Here is a 17,500-nt window from a genome sequence, read left to right on the forward strand (position 1 = left end):
TCCAGATGGTGTAGTTACAGCATTCACCAGCAGGGGCGACCTGGACCATCACAACCGGCTCAACACCCGTCTCCACTTATCCAGGTCTTCTTTTGCTGTCTGTCACTCTGCTCCTTCCTTCTCTTTTAATCTCGCTTTTCATTCCGACTTCAGCAGAAAGTTGAGCACACGCTTCACAATGAGAGCCAGAGAAATGTTTGATGTCTGATGGCTTGTTTAATACTAATGAAGGAAAATAAACAGAGAGAGCCGTGAGAAAGAGAACATGTAGAGATGACCTAGACTGATTTTTGTGGTCTTGGCTGTGCGCTGGACCGGTCACAGTCATTGTTTTGAGAACAGACATTCAATATGGAGACCCACACCCATAATAAAGCAAAAAAAACTGATTGGAAATGTAGATATGGGCCGTTGCGCGGCAGTCAGTAAATCAGTGGTGTCTGACGGACCCACCGCCGCGGCTGGCATCGGTCTGCATGCGAATGACTTCATCATGCGGATGACAGCATGTCTTCTAGCCCCATTACCCTGATTTGAGGTGGCTACACTGCAGAGATTTATGGGTAGCATTCAGTCGCTCCCCACAGGAACCGCAAGCCGTGGTAGATGGTGCTTGACACACCCATCAGCAGACACACACACATGCTCAGAGCGTCTGTCGCTCACTATAACTCACATCACGGCCATGTTAATCGTCCAGTGACACTGATCGCAGATCTGCGGTTCTTTCATTCTGACACACAGCATCCTCACCCAGAGGAATCTTTTATTGCTCAGAGGTCGCTCTTTATAACCAGGTTTCTCATGGTCTTGAAAAAACGTTAAACTTATCGGGGAATTTTGATTTGATTGGATTTGTCTATTTTAAATATTCGCATGCATGGTGTCAATAAAAGTTATGCAATACACATGATAAGATACATAAACAGATGTCTCCACAGCATCCTCACCCAGAGGAATGTTTTATTGCTCCGAGGTCACTCTTTATGTACAGGCTTCTCATGGTCTGAAAAAACTATAAAACAAATCCGGGAAATGTTTGTTTTTTTATTTTTGTGTATTTTAAAAACAGGCTTCTGAAGGTCTAAAAACTGTAAAACATATCAGGACATTTTATGTTGTTTTTTTATGTATTTTGAAAACAGGCTTCTGAAGGTCTTGAAAAACTATAAAACATATATCATGGAAATTTATTTAATTTGATTTTATATTTATGTATTTTAAAAACTGGCTTCTGAAGGTCTCGGGGGAAAAAAAACACCAGGGAAATTTTTATGTTTTTTTTTTTTTTTTTCATGTATTTTGAAAACGGGCTTCTGAAGGTTTCGGAAAACAAACAAAAAAACTGGGATATTTATATATATTTTTTTTAATTTAATTTAATTTTCTTGTATTTTGAAAACAGGCTTCTGAAGGTCTTGAAAAACTATAAAACATATATCATGGAAATTAATTTAATTTGATTTTATATTTATGTATTTTAAAAACTGGCTTCTGAAGGTCTCGGGGGGAAAAAACACCAGGGAAATTTTTATGTTTTTTTTTTTTTTTTCATGTATTTTAAAAACAGGATTCGCAAGGTCTGAAAAAACTAGAACATTTAGGGAAATTGTATTTTATTTTATTTTTATGTATTTTAAAAATAGGCTTCTGAAGGTCTTGAAAAACTATAAAATATATCATGGAAATTAATTTAATTTGATGTAATATTTAAGTATTTTAAAAACAGGCTTTGCAAGGTCTGAAAAAATTGTAAAACTTATCTGGAAATTTTATTACATTTTTTTTGTATTTTAAAAACAGGTTTTTGAAGGTCTAAAAACATATAAAAACAAAATATGTAAAAACATATATGTAAAACATATCAGGACATTTTATTTTATTTGTATGTATTTATATAAACCGGCTTCGCAAGGTCTGAAAAAACTTTAAACCTAAACAGTCATGGACAAGAATATAGATTTATATGACTTATTCTAAGTAAATAACGGTTAACATTTTGATCTGTTTTGCATAAAAGTATGGCTTCATAATACTTGGAATATAGTCTCAAGGAAAGATGTACTGTCCATTTCTCTCTTGATTTGGAAATGATTTCGATATCGTGACTGAATCAGATTATTTCCTGTTGTTTGTTGGTTTATAGCATGTCAGTTTCATTGTGCTTGTCCTCGCTGAACAACTACTCCTGAATATTTGAAACATATTGGACTAAATTGAATCATATGCCAGCAAAAGACACATTCAGTTTTGGGGTCTTTTTAATTGATCGAGAAGTTCTGGAGAGAAAACTACAGCTCAGTGTGTCTGGACACAGCTTTTGACTAATAATAATAATAATAAACTTTATTTATATAGCACTTTTAAGGCATATAATGCAGTTCAAAGTGCTTTACATAAAAATCATATTCAATAAAAATATGTACATCAAACATAAGAAATTGAAAAAGGTCAAATGCAACATACAAAATATATGGTAAACCAACATAAAAATAAAAATCATACACAACATATCTGACAGGAAAGCACGACATAATTTATTATAAGTAACTAATTAAATGCCAAGGTAAAAAGATATGTTTTTAGCTTTCTTTACTAAGTTTACTAGTTTTTTGGGCCATTTTACAAATAAATCAAACACTCCCATTGCTTAATAAGCAAATTCACACTTACATTTGCCTACAAAACTCATAAGCAGAAGCTTTTAGATCAAAAGGCTTTTTTAGATCACAAGAAGCATAAATCCATTCGAGTGTCACTGCTACTGTATATGTTTTAAAGTCTAAAATAAACAGACATTCAGCGAGAAATATGGAAGAACAATTATAAAAGTCCTTATGTTTTGGAGAGCAGTTTGTATTATAATTAGCGCACAGCCATGCGTGCAGACGGGAGCTGAACAGCGGATCATTATGGCAAACGAACAGAGAGAGAGACACTTTTAGATTTTCCATTTCATATAATGTGCTGCAAATGTTTCCAATTTTCCATTTCATACTAGAACAACCTCATTTAGTTGAAGTGGGTGTGAATATGTGTCTGCCAGAGACGGGCTCCGACTTTTGACATTTAACTTAAACACAGCATTTAAAAGACAGAACGTGAGTCTCCCAGCGTGTGTTTATGTTCATATATTCATCATTAGTTTCATTAACCTTCTCTTTTGAATGATGTATGCCCAGCCAGTGTCCCAAATCCCTGCATGGCATTATGGGAGCTCTTGGATTGGATGAGACACTGCTGCCATGGCAACCTCAGCAGGCATCTCTTCTGGAGTTCTGCCCCTCCTATGGACACACACACACACACACACACACACACCGCTGTTGTGTGTGTGGGGTGTTTGTGTTTTAGGTACTGTAGATTGACCAGGAAACCCGACTAGAAACTAGAATAAATTTGCAGTGTAAACACGACTTCATCTCTCAGAATAACTTTTATAGTGTATACATTTGTGAGTAATCTAATAACATTTTGTAGGATTTTTTTTTAGGTTTCCCATCGTCATTGAAATTGTGATTTTTCAAGTCATGGAAATGTTTTGTTAAAAAATGTTGTTTAGAAAGCTGGATCTGTTTAAATCTAAATCATACATTTTAATAGACATTTTTATTTTAAAATATTAATTTAATCATTTTAATACACAAATTAAAAAAGTGCGTTTTCGTGCTGCCTTAATTTTAAGTTCAGTCAACTCAAATATCCAAGTTATCACAACTTCACATTTCAAGTTGAATAAACGTAAAATTTTAAAGCAGCACGAACACTTACTTTTTTAAGTTGAAACAACCTTTTTTTTACAGTGCAGGATATTTTTATGATTATGTTTTAATGCATCAAATTTCACAATTAAAGAAATTATCTAATATTAAACAAACACTAAAAAAGTCAGTATTTTCTATATAAAGTATATAAAAATTATGAATATGAAATATTACATGTTTAGTATAAAAATAAGTAGTGTAAGTATACAAGTATAAGGTCTCATTTGTTAAAATGAGTTAACAAGAACTAACTATGAACAAAATATTTGTACAGCATTTATGATCCTTTGTTAATGTTAGTTAATAATACAATTGTTAATTGTATTATTAAGTGTATTTATTTACTAGTATTAAAGTATAAATACATTTTTTATTATTCTATAAAATAATATATCAAATGTTAATAAATTATATATTTTATTTATTTTATAAAATAATAATATATTACAATTTATATTATTAATAATATATTTAAATTGTATAATGTTAATAAAATATATTATATTTTAAAAAAGTATAAAATAATAATATATTAAAATTTTATAATTTCAATATATATTATTATAGTATATATATATATATATATATATATATAATATACTATATATATATATATATATATATATATATATATATATATATATATATATATAGTATTCATTATATTTTAATGTAATGAAGTGGCATCATGAAAAAAATTATTCATTTATAACATAATATTGCACATTTTTTTCAGTCTTGAACATTCATTATTTTAACTATGAAACAAAGTTGATGTATTGTAATACACTGAGGAAAAAAGAGTGTTGGATTTACATGATTTAATTGTGTACATCGGTCCCACATGAATCAATTAAGTTGAACAAACAACAACATCATAGAATGAATACATTTTAAGTGACTCAATTCAGTATCTCAAAGTGAGTTTTTACGGCTCCCTGACATGATTCAGGCATTAAATTTAATTTATTCATTCATCCACTTCAATTTCATATGTTTTAATGTTACACAACTGAATACTGCATTAGTTAGTTGACAAACTTTTAGCAAGAAATAGCACACATTAACATCTTAAATGCTAAGCTCCTTCAGCAAAGCCGTTATGACGATAGTCCACAGGCTAAGCAAATGTTCACTCTTCTCCACAATGGTAACCCACTGTAATTTAAATTCTTCTAATAATTCCAACATAATTGAATATTAAACACTATTAAACACAATCAAGTCTCCCCCTTTCTCATCTTGCTCAAAAATACATAAAATAACACTTTTACATATAAAATAACCACATTTAGTCTCTCTTAATTTAGCCATATGCAAAGCATGCTGGGAACTAACAAGCCCCGTCCAGTTTCAGTTGATGCAACACAAATCATTCATGTAATCTCAACACAAACGGATTAGGTAAACTTCAATTTGACTTATATTTAAGTGGATTGAACACAATAAAATTAAGTTAGGACAAAGTGTATAGCAATTGTGTCATTTTAAGTAAGCAATTTGAACAAGCAGTAAAAATACTTTTTTTTTTTTTCAGTGTAATATCTCTGTTAGTTCAGTGGGTCAGTGAAGACCAGTGATGGGAATAACGGCGTTATAGATAACATTCAATATGGAGTTACCATCCGAATAATTTTTTTCACTAACGAGTAATCAAACTAATTACGGTTTCTCCCGTTACAACGCCGTTAGCGTTACTGAGAATAAAATGTGGCGTTACTATAATTGAGCTCACTGAAGCGGTTTTCATCCGAACAGGCTCTCTGTCAGTCGGACCTGCAACGCTTTTTTTTTCTCTGGTTGGTTGTGCACACACACACACACACGCATATGCACAGTCACACACACCAACGACTTCAAAGGTAGCTTTCGCAAACTGGAAGTATAAGCGCTACTTTTCCCTCGTTGAGGGGAAAGGTAAGAGTGTTTATGTAACGTGCAACTTATGCCCATGAAGAAAGACTCTCTTCACGTCGGTGGCAAGTATTTCTAATCTAATGAAGCGCCTCACATCATCACATGCCGCCACACAATGAGTGGCTAAAAACCCATGTGATAACGTGAGCTCCACTACCAAAGGAGTAGTATAGCACTGATAATATTTACACAATATTTACACCTATAGTAGGCCTACTGATAATATTTACAATAATGTATTGAATTTGATAGGTGTCTCTCACATTGTCACACAGCAACATTACAATAGTGTACATTAACCCTTAGGAGTCTGAGCTCTTTTGGGACCCTTTAGAAGTTTTGACATGCTCTTACATTTGTGTTTTTTTTTCAGTTGCTTATAAACACTTTAATGGCAAAAGTGTAATAACACTGTATTCAGCACAAACTGGGCTACCATAATATGTGAGCAACATGTATGTACATGCTTGTATTTTTGATAGAAAATATTTATGCATGGTTTTTGAAAAAAACAAAAACATTTTTTTTTTAATTAAGGCATCAAAACACACAATAGATATGTGTCCACAAGACTTTTGACTCCTGTGTGTATTTGCATTGAGTTTTTGCTGATGTGAGAATCATTGAGCCTACTCATTCACGTAAAACAATACACTGATTTAAAATTTGTAAGACAGTTTTTCTTCACAAAGCCAGTATGCGAGGAGGCGTGATAGCTAATGAATAATGATGAGTATCACCTGAGAGGACAAAATAACACAATAGCCCGCATAATGAGCTGCATAATGAATGAGCTTCATACCTGAATGAGAGAGCAAAAAAATGCTCTTCTTATTTACTTGAAATTGTACTTATCTAGTAAATGCATCTTGATTTAAGATTTAGACTAGAAACAAGACAAAAATTACTAAGAAGAGCATTTTTTTCTACATTTTTTGTACTATTTTTATGTTTTTAAAAGTAGTCTCATGCTAAAAAAATTATAATAATTAAAATTAAGATTCAATTTATACAAAACGAAATTCACTTTAAAGAAAGCAATACAAAACAAAAAAATAACTTTCTACAAAACAAAACTCCAGAATCATTTCTGACAAACTTTGATATTAAATAAAAAAAATAACATTAGGCTATAATATTTAAACATCAATATGAAGCAAAATACATTTGACTGGTACTATATTTATAGCATCTGAGCAGACATTTGCGAATAAAAGCTTTATTGATGTGACACTAGGCTCTTTTACAATAAACACGTTATAATCTGTCCAAAACAAGCCAAATAAATCTTGCGTGTATGACATTTAATGTTGCAACAGGATTCATATTTAAACGGTCTTTTTGCATTTAATATTCACAGATGCTAACAGAATAAAGTTAAACTGACCTTAGCGGCGGAGTCCTTTGCTTTCAGAAATGAACAGCTTTGCATGAGGAGAATAAATCCAGGATTATTGCTCAAACGCGTCTCAAAACGATGTAGCTGAAGTAACGTTTACAGTGCTTCACTAGATGTGATTGTATGAGTTGATATGTGGGCGGCGACTATCGTGGATCGTCAGTATTTGAATCTGAAAGAGCGCGCGATCCGTGGCCGTGGTCGCATTACCGGATAATGAAGTAGCTTGCCGGGTGACTGACATGTATCGCTTTTCGAACAGATTACATAAACTCAGAATATTTGTTTTTGATTAGGTTTACATTGTTTAAAACCTGACATTTCAGCGTTTCTTTAGACATATGTCTTATGTTTGTGAGACCAGTATTCGCTAAGCTAGAGTTCCTTTTCTGAAGACTATCTGAATGAACGTCTTTGAGAGTGAGGCTGCAGATCGCGCATCATGTTTGTTTTCTTTATTTTGCAAAAAGCAAAACATTTTGTTTTTATTGTGACTGTACACACAAAAAAATAGAAATTTAACAGATTATAATGATGTATAACACTTGCCTGAATGATAAAAAACGACAGTTATTTGAGTCTCTTTGGCACTGATAAGAAAAAAAGAGCCGATTGCGCCGGCGCGACCGCCGACTCGAGGGGGTTAATGTACAATGTTTTATAATAATAATTTATTCTATTTAGTGTCCAATTCATTCATTTAACATATTTAATATTGGGGGCATCCAAGTTATTTGACATATTTGAACTAGGGCTGTCAAAAGATTAATCGTGATTAATCGCATCCAATATAAAAGTTTGTGTTTACATAATATATGTGTGTGTACTTTGTTAATTATTATTTATATATAAATATATACACACACATTCATGTATATACTGTATTTAAGAAATATTTGCATGTATATACTGTATATACATTTATATAATCTATAATATATATAAATATAAATGTTTTATATATAAAAATAATATTTTTTTCTTAAATATATACATGCTTGTGTGTACACACACATATATTATGTCAACACAAACTTTTATTTTGGAATGCGATTAATCGCAATTAATCTTTTGACAGCCCTAAAAAAAGTAGTTACTTTCCCTGGTAATTAGTTACTTTTATAGTGATGTAACTCAGTTACTATTTGTAAGAAGTAACTAGTAACTATAACTAATTACTTTTTTAAAGTAGCGTGCCCAACACTGGTGAAGATCAGATTCATTCACAATAAAAGCAAACAGAAAAGCGGCTCATTATCATGCGCATCTGCTTCCTCATCTGGAGCCGTTCGTTCAGCTGCTCGTCTCTAATCCTCAGAAGGAATATTTGACGAGCTGTTAATCATGCGCTTTAACTCAATCAATGCAACAAAAGAGAAACGGCATCACATAAACGGATACCGATGTGAATGAATGAGTGTTTCATACCTGCTCGCCCGCGCCTCTGCATTAATGACACGTCAAATGGAAACGAAAACTCTGAATATTACATGCGTTGGGTCATTTCATAGGGAGAATAAAACTAGTTTGTGAATTATTGAAGACCGATTTGGAAGAATATGACAGCACCTGCTCACTAATGAGTACAAATTATGTGAAATGTGACACGATGCAATTTTACTGCACAATTATATGGTGCAACTATCTAACAAACACTAAGTGTGATGTGCCACTGGCCTTTCGTTTAACTTTTATTGTGACAGCAATTAGTATTCAGCAGTGTTTAGAACACCCCCTCTCTCTCTCTCTCTCTCTCTCTCCCTCTCTCCCTCTCTCTCTCTTTCTCTCTCTGTGTGTGTTTACTGCACAGTTAGTGAAGCTTATCGCCTGGCAACCACAATTAAAGTACACCAAGTCAGCAGTAGCAAAGAAAACGGGCTGTGATAAAAAAAAACTCCAGAACACCTCCAGCAGAGAGAGAGAGAGACAGATAGAGACACCGGCGTGTGGTTTAGCTAGTCTGTACCTGAAGAGAAAGCGAGTGCGACAGGTGAAACTGCACAGGTATGTGATCGCTGAAGTGTGTGTGTGTGTGTTAGTTTTGTTAAACGTCTTTACCTGCAGCACACTATGACACCCGATGCGTGTTGAGTGATGTTCTCAGTGAGAAGTTGTGTTTCTGTCGGATTCCTCCGGTGTAATGAGAGTGAAGATGCCGTTCTGCGAGGCTCTGACTCCTGCCTGTCGCTCGGGCTCTGGAGGAACAGTGTGAGTGGAGGAAAGGCAGCAGCGTCAGACGTTAACGGTGTTTAAACAACTTTGCGTGACTGTAGGTTTGAAATCATACTTAAGATGTCATTTTATAATTCTGTCTTTTTTTTTGTCTCTGGAACTCTCACAGGTAAAGGTCAGAATCACAGCAGTGACTGTCCTGTCTCCAGCTGTTAGCTTTGAAACAACACACACACCATTTCAAATGTCACCACATCTGTCTGTCTGTCGTTCTGTCCATTCATCCATCCATCCATCCATCCATCCATCCATCCATCCATACATCTGTCCATCCATCCATCCCTACTTCTATCTATCTATCTATCTATCTATCTATCTATCTATCTATCTATCTATCTATCTATCTATCTATCTATCTATCTATCTATCTATCTATCTATCTATCTATCTATCTATCTATCTATCTATCTATCTATCTATCTATCTATCTTTCTAACATTCTATCTATCTGTCTATCATTCTGTCTGTCTGTCTATCTATCTGTCTATTGTTCGTTCTATCTATCGTTCTTTCTTTCTATCATTTTGTCTATCATTCAAACATTCTATCTATCATTCTATCTATCGTTCTATCATTCTATCTATCATTCTGTCTGTCTGTCTATCTGTCTGTCTGTCTGTCTCTCTCTATCGTTTGTTCTATCTATCTATCTATCTATCTATCTATCTATCTATCTATCTATCTATCTATCTATCTATCTATCTATCTATCTATCTATCTATCTATCTATCTATCTATCTATCTATCTATCTATCTATCTATCTATCGTTCTATCTATCTATCGTTCTATCGTTCTATCTATCGTTCTATCTATCGTTCTATCTATCGTTCTATCTATCGTTCTATCTATCTATCTATCTATCGTTCTATCATCCTGTCTATCGTTCTATCTATCGTTCTATCATCCTGTCTATCGTTCTATCCATTGTTCTATCATTTTGTCTATCATACTATCATTTGTCCATTCTGCCATCCATCATCCATCCATCCATCCATCTATCATTCTATCTATCGTTCTATCTATCGTTCTACAACCCCAAATCAGAAAAAGTTGGGAGAGTATGGAAAACGCAAAAAAAAAAGAAAAAAAAAGAAGTGATTTCTAAATTTACTTTGACTTGTATTTCATTGCAGATAATATGAACACAAAATATTTCATGTTTTGTCTGGTCAACTTCATGTCATTTGTAAATATGCATCCTTTCCTGTCATTCAGACCTGCAACACATTTAAAGAAAAGTTGGGACAGGGGCAATTTAGGGCTAGTAATGAGGTAAAATGGTTAAATAATGATGTGATTTGAAACAGGTGATGTCAACAGGTGATTGTAATTATGATTTGGTACAAAAGCAGCATCCAAGAAAGGTCTAATCCTTTAGGAGCAAAGATGGGCCGAGGATCGCCAGTTTGCCAACAAATACGTGAGAAAATTATTGAAATGTTTAAAAACAATGTTCCTCAAAGAAAGATAGGAAGAGATTTGGATATTTCACATTCAACAGTGCATAACATAATTAAAAGATTCAAGGAATCTGGAGGAATTTCAGTGCGTAAAGGACAAGGGCGCAAGCCTAAGCTGAACAACCGTGATCTCAGATCCCTCAGGCGGCACTGCATCAAGAATCGTCATTCATCTATAAGCGATATCACCACATGGGCTCAGGACTACTTTGGCAAACCTTTGTCAAGTACCACAATACGTAGTTACATCCACAAATGCCAGTTAAAACTGTCCTGTGCCAAAAGGAAGCCCTATGTTAACAGTGTCCAGAAGCGCCGTCGACTTCTCTGGGCTCGGAGGCATCTGGGATGGACCATCACATAGTGGAAACGTGTACTGTGGTCAGATGAAGCAGTATTTAAGGTATTTTTTGGGAGGAATGGACGCCGTGTGCTCTGGACCAAAGAAGAAAAGGATCATCCAGACTGTTACCAGCAACAAGTCCAAAAGCCAGGGTCTGTCATGGTATGGGGTTGTGTCAGTGCCCTTGGCAAAGGTAACTTGCACTTCTGTGAAGGCACCATTAATGCTGAAAAGTACATAGAGATTTTGGAGCATAATATGCTGCCTTCAAGAAGACATCTTTTCCAGGGACGTCCATGCATATTTCAACGAGACTATGCAAAACCACATTCTGCACACATTACAAAGTCCTGGCTGCGGAGGAAGAGGGTTCGGGTACTTGACTGGCCTGCCTGCAGTCCCGACCTGTCTCCAATAGAGAATGTGTGGCACATTTTGAAGCGCAAAATGCGACAACGAAGACCCCGTACTGTTGCCCACCTTAAGACTTGTTTGCAGGAAGAATGGGACAAAATTACACCTGAAACACTTCATCACTTGGTGTCTTCAGTCCCTAAACGTCTTTTAAATGTTGTGAAAAGGAATGGCAACATTACAAAGTGGTAAATGCTTTACTGTCCCAACTTTTTTTGAAATGTGTTTCAGGTCTGAATGACAGGAAAGGATGCATATTTACAAATGACATGAAGTTGACCAGACAAAACATGAAATATTTTGTGTTCATATTGTCTGCAATGAAATACAAGTCAAAGTATATTTAGAAATCACTTCTTTTTTTTTTTTTTTGCGTTTTCCATACCGTCCCAACTTTTTCTGATTTGGGGTTGTATCATCACTATCTATCATTCTCTGTGTCTATCATTCTATCGTTCTATCATCCTGTCTATTGTTCTATCCATTGTTCTATCATTTTGTCTATCGTTCTATCTATCATTCTATAATTTGTTCATTCTGCCATCCATCTATCGTTCTATCCATCCGTCCATCCATCCATCTATCTATCTATCGTTCTGTTCTATCATTCTGTCTATCGTTCTATTGTTCTATCATTTTGTCTATCGTTCCATCTATCATTCTATCATTGTTCATTCTGCCTTTTGTTCTGTCTCTGTCTGTCTTTCCATCCATCCATCCATCCATCCATCCATCCATCCATCCATCCATCCATCCAAAAATGATAAATGTATTAAATATGGTTTAATGTATCCAGACATCATTGCAATGTGCTGGAGACCATCTAGCTGTATATGTCACGGCTTCTTATCAAATCAATAAATACATTGGCATGAAGAGTTTAAATGACGGATCATGTGAGATGAAAGTGTGTGGAGGGATGCATGAGACATGAAACTAGCACAGATTGGTGGGTCAACAGTTTAGTGTCATTATATAAAATACATGACCACAGAATGTTGCGGTTGACCAATCAGAATGAAGAATTCTGTAATAATAATGCTTTGAGATGACTATCTCTGTAAATTGGTTGTAACGTTGTGTTTGTGTGTGTTTCAGAGTCTGGGCTCCATCGACAGGAAGGGAACGCGGCAGAGAAGGTAAGACTCTCATGCTGGTGATGCCAAGGGGTTAAAAAACTTCAGAATGAATCAGTCCAGTCATTAGGAAAGCGTTTGACCTTAATTGGGCCTAGTGACCCACAGAACAGAGCGATAATCTAGTTTTAGACGAACTGTAATCTAGAGTAAGCATTTATAATGCCAACCTGACTGCGATTACTGCATTAGTCTGAGAGTGTGTATGTATGCGCAGGTAAATCAGACATAACATCCTCCACTGGGTAAGCCAATAATTCATGTAATGGTTGTTTGTTTTCATTTTTAAAGAGACATGCATATTATTTTAGGGTCAAAGTCATTTGAATTAGCTTTAATTTAATAAAAAAGATCTTGCAAGTGACTCCTAAAAAGTTAATTTAATTAGCATATACATCTTTCTCTGGTCGTGGTGTGTTGTCTGGTGGTTTGCTGCTTTAGGTTCAATAGCATTAACATGAGCGATAGTCAATGAAGAAAGTCAAAAACTTAAAGGGTTAGTTCACCCAAAAATGAAAATTCTGTCATTAATTACTTACCCTCATGTCGTTTGACACCCGTCAGACCTCCGTTCATCTTCTTTCATCATGAAGCTTCGAAGCGTTATGAATCAGTGAGTCGAATCATGATTCGGATCGCGTGTCAAACCGCCAAACTGCTGAAATTTGGCGATTCAAACTGCTGAATCGACTCACTGATTCATAACGCTTCGAAGCTTCATGAGGCCTTGTTTTGAAATCGTCATCACTATGTAAACTAACACAAAAACTATTGTCGCCGATTCATAAAGTTATTGTAGAACCACTGTAGTGAGATGGACTTTGTAACGACGTCTTTAGTACCTTTTAAGGGTCTTGAGAGTGAACCGTGCCATTGAGCCAATGGAGGCCTTTCAGAGCCATCAGATTTCAGCTAAAATATCTTCGTTTGTGTTCTGAAGATGAACGGAGGTCTGACGGGTGTCGAACGACATGAGGGTGAGTAATTAATGACAGAATTTTCATTTTTGGGTGAACTAACCCTTTAATGATTGAGTGAAGATGAGGCTTCACAAGTCCATAAAAACAAAACATCCCATGAAAGAAATTAATTCATTAAAGATCAGGTTACTACATTATCGACAAGTGTTATGATTGTATAGGTCTACAGTGCTCTGGAGATGATAGCGCTGTAAATCGCTTGTGTAATCGTGTAAGAATACTGTAGGTTATGGATCGTTGCAGTTGTATCTCAACACTAAATTGGCTCTTTAAAGTTTTAGTGCTCCTGACATGTTAAATTGACTCGGGATTGTGTTATTATTCCGGGTCCGTGTCTTTCCGAGTCTGTGAATTATGAAACTGTCACACAATGTGGCGTAGGAGAGCCTTCCTATCAACAAGAGCACCAATGTTACCTTGGTTACTAGATTGAAAATGGCAGATCTCCTAAATCTGTCACTAATGGCTGACTAATGAGATCTGAACCGCTGATCTGATCTGATCAAAGGACGAGCACACAATGAAGTCTTGTTTTTCCTCTTTGGGTAGGTTTAATAAAGCTGCTTTGTGAGATTTCTCACCCTAGATCAGTGATTACAGATGTAGTGTTGGTTTCATATTCCCTAATTGGTGTGTTGGTTGTGTGTGTTCTGGTCGCAGGTAAAAGGCTCTAATAACGTGTCAAAGATATATATATATATTTTTTGGTGTTTGCTAAAAATGAAACTGTGCAAAGCGACAAAATCAAAATGAGTTTCACTAAATATAAACACACACTGACATTAATTAAATACACTACTGTTCAAAAGTGTGGGATCAGTCTGATGTTTTTAAATAAGTCTCTTCTGCTCACCAAGGCTGCATTTATTTGACACAAAATACAGTGAAAAAAACCTGTAATATTATTACATTATAAAATAACAGTTTTCTGTTGTAATATACTTAAAATATAATGTAGTCCTGTGATCAAAGCTGAATTTATCCTCATTACTCCAGTCTTCAGTGTCACATGATCCTTCACAAATCATTCTAATATGATGATTTGCTGCTCAAGAAACATTTATGATTATCAATGTTGAAAACAGTTTATATCTTTGTGGAAACGGTGACACGTTTTTGTTTTCAGGATTATTTGAATAGAAAGTTAAAAAGTACAGCATTTTTTTAAAATACAAATTTAATTTATTGCATCCTTTCTGAATCAAAGTATTAATTTCATAGTGATCCCAAACTTTTGTCAACGCTCAAGTTTGGAAATTTGTGCAGACTTCATCCCAATATGAATTTAATTTACAATAAGTTTTGGGACGCCTGCCTTTACATGCATGAACTTAAATGACATCCCATTGTTAATCCGTAGGGTTTAATATGGAGTTGGCCCAACCTTTGCAGCTCTAACAGCTTCAACTCTTCTGGGAAGGCTTTCCTCAAGGTTTAGGAGTGTGTTTATGGTCATTTTTTACCGTTCTTCTAGAAGCACATTTGTGAGATCAGGCACTGATGTTGGACGAGAGTCTCCGCTCTATTCATCCCAAAGGTGTTCTATCAGGTCGAGGTCAAGACTCTGTGCAGGCCAGTCCAGTTCCTCCTCACCAAACTCACTCATCCATGTCTTTATGGACCATCACTTGTTGTTGGGACAGGAAGAGGCCGTCCCCAAACTGTTCCCACAAAGTTGGGAGCATGAAATTGTCCAAAATGTCTTGGTTTGCTGAAGCATTAAGAGTTCCTTTCACTGGAACTAAGGGGCCAAGTCCAACCCCTGAAAAACAACCCCACACCATAATCCCCCCTTAACCAAACTTTACACTTGGCACAATGCAGTCAGGCAAGTCCCGTTCTCCTGGTAACCGCCAAACCCAGACTCGACCATGGTGATTGGTCACTCCAGAGAACACGTCTCCACTGCTCTAGAGTCCAGTGGTGGCGTGCTTTACCCCACTGCATCCCACGCTTTGCATTGCACTTCCTGCTGCTCGGCCATGGAAACCCATTTCATGAAGCTCTACACACTGTTCTTGAGCTCATCTCAAGGCCACAGAAGTTTGGAGTTGTGTTAGACCAATCTATTGGGCCGATATTTGCGATTTTCACATGTATCGGCATCGGCTGATACAAGGCTGCTGCGTTCGCATATATTTTTTACAAGAGATTAAGTTAAGTGCACCTAACCATTAAATTACTAGGTTGTAAATAGTTTTAAAAGTATAAAAGTTTTAAGTATAATACAGTCAGTGTGCACTTTATTATGCTGCTTGCTTGTTGATACTGTGTGCAATAGTATAATTATTTTATTTATGCTTAAATATTTATTTTCAGAATTTAGTTTCACCACTGAACTCTTTTTTTCTTGTTCTACCTCACCTGTTTTTACTATTTGTTAAATATTGTTTTTTTTTAGTTCAATAAATGTTCCTTTTTTAATTTTTAAATTGTTATCATCATGATCATTGTGTCATTTTTATGTTGTAAATTGAGGGAGCAAAAGCAGTATCGTCTCCAAATATCGGCTCAAGAAAATCGGCAGCCCGTATAGGTCATCGGCTAAGGCTGATGAAAAAAAATCGGTATCGATTTTCCATTTCCAAAAAATCCATTTCGGTCGATCCCTAGTTTGGAGGCCTGTAGCGACTTCTGCGCACTGTGACCCTCAGCATGTGCTGACCCCGCTCTGGGATTTTACGTGGCCTAACACTTCATGGCTTTTGTTCCCAATTGCTTCCACTTTGTTATAACACCACTAACAGTTGAGCGTGGAATATTTAGTAGTGAGGAAATGTCCCGAATGGACTTATTGCACAGGTGGAAACCGATCACGGCCCCACACTTGAGTTCTCTGAGCTCCTGAGAGCGGCCCATTCTCTCACTAATGTGTGTAGAAGCGTCTGCACTAGTGCTTGATTTATACACCTGTGGCCGTGAAGTGATTGAACACCTGAATTCAGTGATTCAAGGGGTGTCCCAATACTTTTGGCAATATAGTGTAGTTTACTTGCTTCTGAGTACTGAGTGCAAACTGTCTTACATGAAAACTGTGACACCTTACACCCAGACGTTAAATTCACCCAGTCACATTGTTTTTGTGTGCAGTGGTTACCGCAAGTCTATGTGTAGAATTAGCGAGAAATAAAACGCATGTGCTGTAACCATTAGTGGTCTTGCGTTTAAACGTCTAGTAACCAATTGTGAACAAATCACATAAGCTTTAAGTTGTGAGACTAGTTATTGTGGGTTGCAGAACTAAAGGGAGAAAATCAAATGAATTAGCATGAATGATATACGGCAGCAGTGTCCGTATGTCTCTCTGTCTCTCTCTCTCTCTCTCTCTCTCTGACCCACATAAGCATTTTTCACATAGACAGTCTAATAACTTTAATAAGTGTGCATGTTTCAGTGTTTGGTTTTGTGGTTAATGTGTGTATGTGTAAAGGTTGACTCAGCCGTGTGTGTGTGTGGAGGGGCTGGCGTTGTGGTTTGCGTGTTTGATGTGGTTTGGCCATGAAAAGTCTGACGGTTCCCCAACAGTGCTGTGCCAGAGACACAGACACACACACACACACCTCAATTAAGCCCCGTCAGAGGAACTTTCCCGCGGAATCGTTGCTAAGAACACACGCCTGGCATTTCGTTCATTTGTAAGCGTGTGTGTGTGTGTGGCATCGTCTTTTCTCGTTTACTCACACACACAGACATATACACACACGTTTGGCCGCCGGTCTGGATGAAGGTATGGAGATGACACAGCGCAAACCACTTCCTCACAAACACACACTCTTGTGTGTTGCCGTGTGTGTGGGTTGTTTCTATAAATGTATGACACATTCACATGCTCACGATCGGCTCCAGAATAAATA

The 17,500-nt window shown here is 36.0% G+C and overlaps 1 protein-coding gene across 1 annotated transcript in view; it reads left to right on the plus strand.

Annotated features, from left to right (window-relative positions):
- ankfn1b (ankyrin repeat and fibronectin type III domain containing 1b) overlaps nucleotides 1-17,500 on the plus strand; it is a gene marked incomplete at its 3' end in the record, with an annotated part of 147,862 nt that overhangs the window by 72,829 nt on the left and 57,533 nt on the right. Inside the window, exon 5 of the mRNA XM_079806844.1 lies at nucleotides 12,629-12,669. Within this exon, the coding sequence (XP_079662970.1) occupies nucleotides 12,629-12,669 (41 nt within the window). The remainder of the gene's footprint in view (nucleotides 1-12,628; nucleotides 12,670-17,500) is intronic.

This window comes from Gobio gobio (genome assembly GCF_949357685.1).
Source record: "Gobio gobio genome assembly, chromosome: 23".
NCBI classification, from domain to species: Eukaryota; Metazoa; Chordata; class Actinopteri; order Cypriniformes; family Gobionidae; genus Gobio; species Gobio gobio.